Genomic DNA, 9,032 nt, shown 5'->3' on the forward strand with positions numbered 1-9,032 from the left:
CTCAGTACTTATGAATGAGAAAAGAAATTTCTTTTTGAGATTGCTGGTGATTAAATTTTTTTTTACTGTTTTTTTAAGCTCAAATGAACTTAATCATCATAGTTCTAATAAACATATAAAATATTTGATACATAAAATGAAATTATTTTAAAAAAAAGTGAAAATCATTTTCTTTAAATCACTATCCGTCATTTTATAACAAACTGATATTTATTTTTAACTTTCCGTTTAAAAAAAAATCCTTAAATATGTATAACTTGCTTAAGGACTCATTTACGCGTTCATTTTTTTTAACACTGTAATAGTTTTATTTTTTTAAAAAGCATGTATGTTTATAAAAAAAAAAAGAGCCCCATCGTTCATAGGGAAAAAAATTATTTATATTTTCTGTCATAGTATTGTTTATCACAAAACTTCTGCTAACTCTCAAGCTCAAAGATACCAATTTTTCACGTAGAGCGCTAGCAGAACGTTCACGCCGAGCGAAGGCCAAATTAACCAATTGTCGCCAAATGCACTTCTACTTCACAATCACTCAAAAATGGTCACTTAGAGATCTTTAAAATTTAAAAATTATACAAGCTAAATTAATGCTGTAGAGCAGTGATTCTCAACCACTGTGCCGCGGCACTTTTGTGTGCCGCCAAATTCTTAAAATGTGCCGCCTAATATTAGAAATGATACAAAAAAAAATTACAATACTTTTTTTTTATTACGAGTAAAGTCTAAATTAAAGAAAAGTATATATATATATATATATATATATATATATATATATATATATATATATATATATATATATATATATATATATATATATATTATATACTTTTTATAATTTTTTCCAGGCTTTAACCGCATGAACATTTTGTCGGCGATTGTCTTGTCTCTGACAGTCTTAAAATAAGTGAAAATAAGAAGGAAGCGTTTAAATTGTCTTTGGCAATTAAAAAAAATAATGAAATCAGTAGAAAATTTAATGACTATTAAAATTATTAATTAACAAAAGAAAGAAAGCTAAATATTAACTTTCAAAAGGAAATAAAAGCTAATCATTAAAGTAAACTATGCAATTAATAGTTATAAAAGCAAACTAACAAAGGATAACTAACAAAAAATTAAGCTAACAATTTGATAATTCGCAAAAAAAAACTAGTTAACAAGAAATCGCAAAAAAATAACAGTTAATAACTATAGAAAACAAGTTAACAATTAATGAATAGCAAAAAAAATAAATAACTGTTACTAACTTATAAAAAATTAGTCGAAAGAAATAATTAATCTCTTAATAAATGTGCTTTTGTAGTACATATTATTTTATTTCACATTCAAAGTTATTATCACAAACTATTTAACACAGTGTATTATAGGTTAGTAAAGAACTCTTAAACTAATTTTTTTAATTGTGTGCCGTCAAATTTCGAAATCGTTAAAAATGTGCCGTCACAAAAAAAAGGTTGAGAATCACTGCTGTAGAGTTAAATAAGACTTTAACATCTTTAATCAGGAAACTGAATTTTTTTCCACTTTTTTTCCAACAAGCTAAATTAATGCTGTAGAGTTAAATAAGACTTTAACATCTTTAATCAGGAAACTGAATTTTTTTTCACTTTTTTTCCAGAAGGACTTTTAGAGCTTTTTCTTTTAAGTTTGTCAAATAACATTTGTTTTAAGTTATCTTACTTAATGTGATTGCAATTTATTTTTCAATTTTTCTTTTCAACTTTGTTTAGCGACTGAAGGTAATACGTGCCCACCATCCACAACTCAGAAAACAGACAACTTCGTTGATAAGGTGCTTGATGAAGTCAGACCAAAGCTTTCTGATGCAATCAATCTTCCCGAACGAACTGGCAGATTCAAACTTTTCAATGGCACCTTGGAAAATTTAGGGTCCATAACGAGGATAGGTCCATCCTTTACTCGTTGCTCAGATACTACCTTCAGTTTCCTGGTTCCTCTTAGTCTCTCCAATCTTTTTGCAAAATACGCTTGGCAGTTTCATCCTTTTAAACAACTCCCGTTCTTCAATGGGACAATCAGCATAATTGTTAAAGAAGTTCTAGGCAAAGTTTACTATACCAGAGCAAGGAAAGATTTGGAACAATTTTATGACACCAATCCACCAAAAGCTTTTGTGGAGGAAGTGAAAATTTCCAGCTTGAAAGGAATGCATGTTAGCTTTAATGGTCTTGGGCCATTTAATAGTATTGCATCCAGATTTACGAGTAGCGTGGCTAAATATTTTAGCACTGCATTGTCCCATGTTTTGGAAGGTTTCGTGAAGCGCGTTATAAATGAAGAATTGCAAAACGTTGAAAAATATGAAACTTTTTATTTTTAAAATGTCGTACATGGAATCAGTTAGTAGGATAGCATCGTTATCTGTAATTGTATAAAATAATGGATGCAATAAAAAGATAGTTTTATGTCGGATATAAACAAGATAGATATTTTTTTTAAAAAATATTTCCAGAGGGTGCATAGATCTGAGAAGAGTTGATTTTGCAATCAAATGCCTGAGCAATGAATAGTAATCTTAATTCCCAGTAATCGTTTTTAATAAGATAAATAGCATGGGGAAAAATGAAAAAAATCAATTCTTTATTAAACTAATTTAGGCGAACTTTTTTGCGGATGGAGGAAAAATTTCAAGGGAATATGTCTCCTCTGGAAATTTTTAAAAAAACATTCTCTTTTATATTTGATAAACCCTAGATTATTTTATTTTCACCATAAATTACTTTAATATCATTGATATGTTTTTTAATGATGAATATTAACACTTTTTAAAAACTTTTAACTGGAAAGGAACTGATATTTCTTTTCTTAACATATTTAGTAATATTATATGTTCACGTGTACAATGCTCGAAATAAAAAACCCTCTACCATTTTAACTTTTGATCTAACAATCGTATTTTCACGTACCTAGATCTTAAAGATTCAAAAGACTTGAATTAAAAACACTTATTATTAAGCGCAGATGATATTTTAAGTTACAAAATCAGTCACAGAAACGTATTTTGTCTGAATTGACTTACCTTTTTTCGACTGATTTCGATTTTTAATCCTTAAAATATGAGGACTGTCGTAATCTGGTATATATCATCAATCATCAGGAAAGTGGTCGAATGTTAGTTCTTCTTAATATTAATCTTACTTTTTCCGTATTTCGCCATATCTTTGGAACTATTTAAGCAAATCGAAAACTTTTTGCATGGAATTAAGTAAATTTTGATGAGTGAAAATAGAAAATTAGAATGAATTCTGAAATTAGAATGAAGTTCATGAGAATTAAAAAAAATTAAGAATGTGAGATTTTAAAATTTATTACTCAGAAACAATTAGACTGATTTCAATCAAATCTTATGGTCTGTCATGTAAAATTATATAATTTAAGATCGGAGTTAGTACGACAAAATTGGGTTATTGGATCACAAGTTAATAAGGTGTTCCGCGCAGTACATCATTTGTACATAAGTTTCTAAACATATTCTGGGTGCAATGTAATCCTACAATTAGTTTTTGTAATTCTATGGAAATATTTGCGGTTCGTGGACTCTGGATTTTTCAAATTTCTTTGAAAAATGATTGTGAAATTGAAAAATTGCGCTGTCTTACACATTGCGATGATTCTACTACTATTCCATTTCGACAAATAAGTATTCATCTTTGTCAATTTGCTATATAAGAATACATGTTCAGAGGAAATCAAACTTGACTATAGATAAGTTTCAAAACTAACAAATAAATGCCCGGTACCTTGATTTGTCTAAAACCCACAGATATATACATTGCACGTCTAAAGATTTTTCGCATATCTATAGAGCTATGTTAGCTTGCATATGCTTAAAAATTGTACAATTTCTGTGAATAAAATATTTTATTTTTGACTTAATTCTTTTGGTTTGAAAGTTTAATATCATTTAAGGTGTTCCTATTTCAGACGGTAATGGAAAATTGTTCCATATCAGATATTTTTTAATTTGTCCTATTTCAAATGGTGCGTTTTGAGATGATCATAATTGGTTTATGTATTCAATTTGTGTTGGCAGTGTGCATTATTTTCTTTAAAAAATGTTATTAAATTGACCATCAAAGGAAAATAACAAATATTTTTTATGAAACACAAATTTCACTTTAACAGGCTTATTTGGTTATTATTAATAATCGATAGTTATCTTTATTAGAAAACCAGATTAAGGTATATTAGGAAAAATATCAGTGTAGGACAATTTGAAGGAAAACAAAACAATGGCGTAAGGAATACCGGGTTGGAACATTTAACCTTAAAAAAAACATCAGTGCAAGGAATACTTAGCAATGATCTTTACTCATCAGTGTAAAAATTACTGGACTAGTATAAAACAGGAATGTGTATGGCAATGCTACGCACATTCCTGCTTTGTTATTATTCCCACTAATCCCATAATTATTAATACAGAACGACAATTATTAAAAATAACTACGTCGAAAACAATAATTATAATCTGTACGTCACTGATAATGTGTAATACCCGTACTTTCCATTATATAATCTTTAACTTATTGTATGAAAAAAATTACAAAAAAAAAAAAAAAACTTTTCCCAATAACCATAAAATAAAGGAACATTTAAAAGATTGGCGTACAAAATATATTTTGAAATTCATTTTCAAACCAAACTAATTAGAATTTATAAATATGAAATTACCGTTTCTAGCAAGAATACTAACAACAAAAGTATGCAAAGCGTCATCGCAAGTCAGACATTTTTTTTTTGCAGATATATTTTTTAAGCAAAAGAATTATATATAAATTTTTCGAAGTAATTACTAAGTTATAAGTTATCAAAAACTAAAATTTTCAACCTGAATATACGTTGCCAAATTCTATTAATCTCACAGACGAACAGCAATTATGGCATTCTAATGATTAAAACGAAAAGGTGAAAATTAAAAATTTAAATTAAAAGTACGATTGATTTTAGTTATAAATTCCGAAGTCTCTTGCATAACTCTGCACTTTAAAAACATTTTTAAAATGAAAATTGATTTACTGAATGAAATACTTGCATATGACGTAGTGAGGGTATCTCGATCCTGATTGGTAGTTGAAACGTGGCATTTGTTCACGTTAGCAACTGTTCTTTTCATTCTATTTCGAGTAAGCCAAGCCCTTTAAATATCAATTCAAAGTGACACACTCTATATCACGGTTACAATAAAATGCATAAACAAATAATAAATCCAAGTTAAGTAAAAGACGTAGACGAGAAAGAATTATATATCAATAAATTCGATGTGCGATACAGGGCTGTATTTAATTAACTTCATGTTAATTATCAACTTATATGGAGAAATTTATCTCAACTTTAACACGCCATTTTGCTTATAAGTGATCAGCTGGAGCTGACGCGATAGGTCATATGTGGGGGTATATGTGATCTTCTTCTTGAAGTGCAAGTACCCAATTAGAGCTCTAACGAGAAATCTTGTGAAATTTAATCTTTGGCGTGAAAATATCACCTGTATTCCTTTTCGTACATTTGGCAACAAATCTGAAAAAAATATCCAAATTTATATTTTTAATAATATAAATCACAGCTACCAAAGCGAAATATACATTATGTTTATACAAATTGTTTCATAACAGAAAAAAAAGGAAAAGAAAAGCACTATCTGAATCAAAAATATCAAAATTATGCTTGATTTGCAAGTGACAAATAATATTTTCTTTCCTTTGGGTACCCACCTTGCTAACAAAATGTTTATACATATTTTTTGAAAAGCAAAAAGTATCATTTCCAGTGTTGAAAAATTTACTAGCGCATGTCATCCAAATTTATTATTACTAGCCGCCTTTGACGACCAGCTTTGTCACCTTTCAAAATTATTTTGTACAACCTAAGAAGTGTAATGGTAATCAAGCCGAATGCAGAGAACAGGCTTCAAGCCCTCCACCATATCATAACGCGGTAATTATTTTCAAACAATATACAGTGAACTCTCGCTACTACGATATCCAATACAACAATAACTCCTTTTATTACGATACTGTTTCGTGGTTCCGACAAACGTTCATATGAATTAATGTCTTGCTCAGCTCTCAATATTACGATATTCTCTGAAGCAATAAGCCTCGGTAAAACGATATTTTTTCTTCCAATTTTTATTTTCTCCATTTATTATTAGTTTTCAAATAATGTAAAAAAAATCTTATTTCGTCATTGTTTTCCATCTTTTCTGACAAGAGAAGACTCACTGCTGACCACCCCAAGAGCTTCCATTCTTATAATTAATTCCCTTATCTCTTTAAGAAGTCACAGATGTAACATTCCTACCTGATTTCATTTCCTTTATGTTGAAAGCTGATCATGAGTCACAAATGACCACAAGCATCACATTAACACCTGAAAGAGAATTTTTTTTTTGTAGAGGGTGGATGGAGCCCCATTCACAAATCATTTTCGTGCTTTGGACTCAATGCATACTTTGTTGGTTGACTTGACAGTCAAAAATATGAATAAACAAAAAAAAAATATCAGATTATTTTCAATAAAAACGGTTTTCAGGTATGTTTACGATCTTATTTTCTGAGTTTATTTCGATTGTTTTTAATATTTAACCATAATTAAGACTCTGCAAATAAATTTTTTATATACATTTATGGTTAATTATAGCTGTTGTCATATATATATATATATATGTATATATATATATATATATATATATATATATATATATATATATATATATATATATATATATATATATATATATATATATATATATATATATATATATATATATATATATATATATATATATATATATATATATATATATATATATATATATATGCTACTGCTCAGAAAAGGCAAGCTCCGTCCGTCACCAATGATATGAGTGTTACGATAATCTGCGGCACTATCGCATCGTTTATGTTTAAAATTTTTACAATTTTAGAAAGGTTAAAGAATGAATCTAAATAATTACTTCGTAATTAAGATTCTATTTGTCTAAAAATACAAAATTATTCTAAAGATTTACTTTGCGTATAACTTATATTACTTCAGAGGACGCTGTACCACGGGAGTAACTTTTCATCACTAATTTTTTTTCAAATCCATAAGTAATTTACAATTTATAGTATAGAGAAAGAGGGTTTAGACAAACCTAGAGTAAGCCATGAAGTTTCAAATGTTGAAAAGATACTGAAATACTGAGGTTACAGAATGAAAATAATTTATGAGAAGGATTGCGCTACGGGATACTTCTCTTCCATTAATTTCTTCCCATTTTCAATTTTTTTTCAGCGATTGAAACTTCATGGTTTGCTCTAAGTTTGACGGAATTCATTTTTTCTATGCTTTAAAGTTTAAATTAGTTATCGAGATGAAATAGAATTTCAGACGATAAGATTCTCCCGCGATATGGGGTCTTCTTAAAACAACCTATCAAAATGAATCAGAGTAACTACTTTAAGTATAACTATTTTTTTTTCCCACACTACTTAAGTTATTACTTAGGGCAGCCTAGCAAAATGAATAATAATTGAAGTGTTGACAATAGATAGAGAAACACCCGAGTTTATAGAGCCACGTAAGATAAATATATTGCATAAATAGATAATATTAGCATTAAGTTGGTTGAAAAATGTATCTGGATTTAAATTAGCTGAATGTAATTCAAGGTAAGTTGCACGTTTTGTGGCATTTCTTACGCCATAAAATGTGTAACTAACCTTGAAATACAGTTCTTCTATTTTTTTTAAAATCTAAAATGCGTGAAAAACATATTTGCTTAGTGCTAAAATTCCTTTTTTATAAGGAGCTGCAATGCAAATAATGAAATCCTTAAATCAAATAATGAAATCATATATAGTTTGTCTAAGCTAAGAACTCCTCCTGCCCCAAAGTCTGAGGCCGTCTGGTGGCGTGGAAACAAGAATGGCGCATATTAGGGAGGGTAGCTTCACTCTAGGACTGACACAATAGACCCAAGAGATTTCCTTTCTCGCACCGACCCGAGCCGAAACCACTTTAAAGCAGTGACCCTGCACCCCTACTTGGAATAATCAAACCTCGTTACCACAGTCACCGCCACAGGTCCAGACGAACGTCCGGGGGAGTTCTTATTTTAGACAAACTATATATATTATTATTATTACTTATAATGAACAAAATTTTAAAATATTATATACATTTAGGAATTAAATATATTCTTTACACTTACATTTAAAGAAAACTATTTATGCATTATTTAACATTAAAGAAAACTATTATTATTAATATTATTATTATTAATTATTAATAATTATTATTATTAATATTATTATTGTTAATTATTAATAATAATTATTATTAATATTATTAACATTATTATTATTAATTATTAATAATTATTATTATTAATATTATTATTATTAATTATTAATATTATTATTATTAATTATTAATATTATTATTATTAATTATTAATATTATTATTATTAATTATTAATAATTATTATTATTAATATTTTGAATAAAAATACACTCTAGAAAAATCTCTGCATTTGCACTGTGTAAAACTTAATCCTTCTGCATCTAAGAAATTTAAAAATATTCTAAACATTGACATTTAAGGAAAACTAATACTTAGTTGAAAATTCTAAATACTAAAGACTATACTAAAGAAGCATTTACATATAATATTTGTATTTAAATGAAAATAAGAGATTTAGACTCTTTTGAATCTTTCCAATGGTTTTCCAAAATTATATTTGCTTTTCTTTTCCATTTCTTTACCCCTTCCAACGATAATACACAACTCTTTTCAAGAGCAACTAATCGAAAACACATTTAAGAATATTGAGAATGCCCCACGTATTCACTCACTTTTGCATGTCACTAGAAAAAGTTCATTCTTTTCATGAATTTTACAGTAGTAAATAATCCTCTAATAACTGCATTGAATTTGTTTTTGATTTGGTAGAGTGGAAAGAAGGAAGAAATGGAGGAGAGAGGTAGAATATGGAACTGTTTATGGCTTTTGTGAAAAGACAGTA

At 28.0% G+C, this 9,032-nt stretch overlaps 1 protein-coding gene across 2 annotated transcripts in view; it reads left to right on the top strand.

The window, feature by feature from the left end:
• The window catches only part of LOC107441065 (uncharacterized), a 45,808-nt gene extending 41,908 nt beyond the window's left edge, over nucleotides 1-3,900 (top strand). For both annotated transcript variants that reach the window (XM_087159806.1, XM_016054206.3), the window contains exon 3: nucleotides 1,734-3,900. In XM_087159806.1, the coding sequence (XP_087015932.1) occupies nucleotides 1,734-2,344 (611 nt within the window). In that variant the 3' untranslated portion in view covers nucleotides 2,345-3,900. The remainder of the gene's footprint in view (nucleotides 1-1,733) is intronic.
• Nucleotides 3,901-9,032: the final 5,132 nt, after the last annotated feature.

This window comes from Parasteatoda tepidariorum, chromosome 3 (genome assembly GCF_982258835.1).
Source record: "Parasteatoda tepidariorum strain Cologne lab strain chromosome 3, Ptep-v5.0, whole genome shotgun sequence".
Classification (NCBI taxonomy): domain Eukaryota; kingdom Metazoa; phylum Arthropoda; class Arachnida; order Araneae; family Theridiidae; genus Parasteatoda; species Parasteatoda tepidariorum.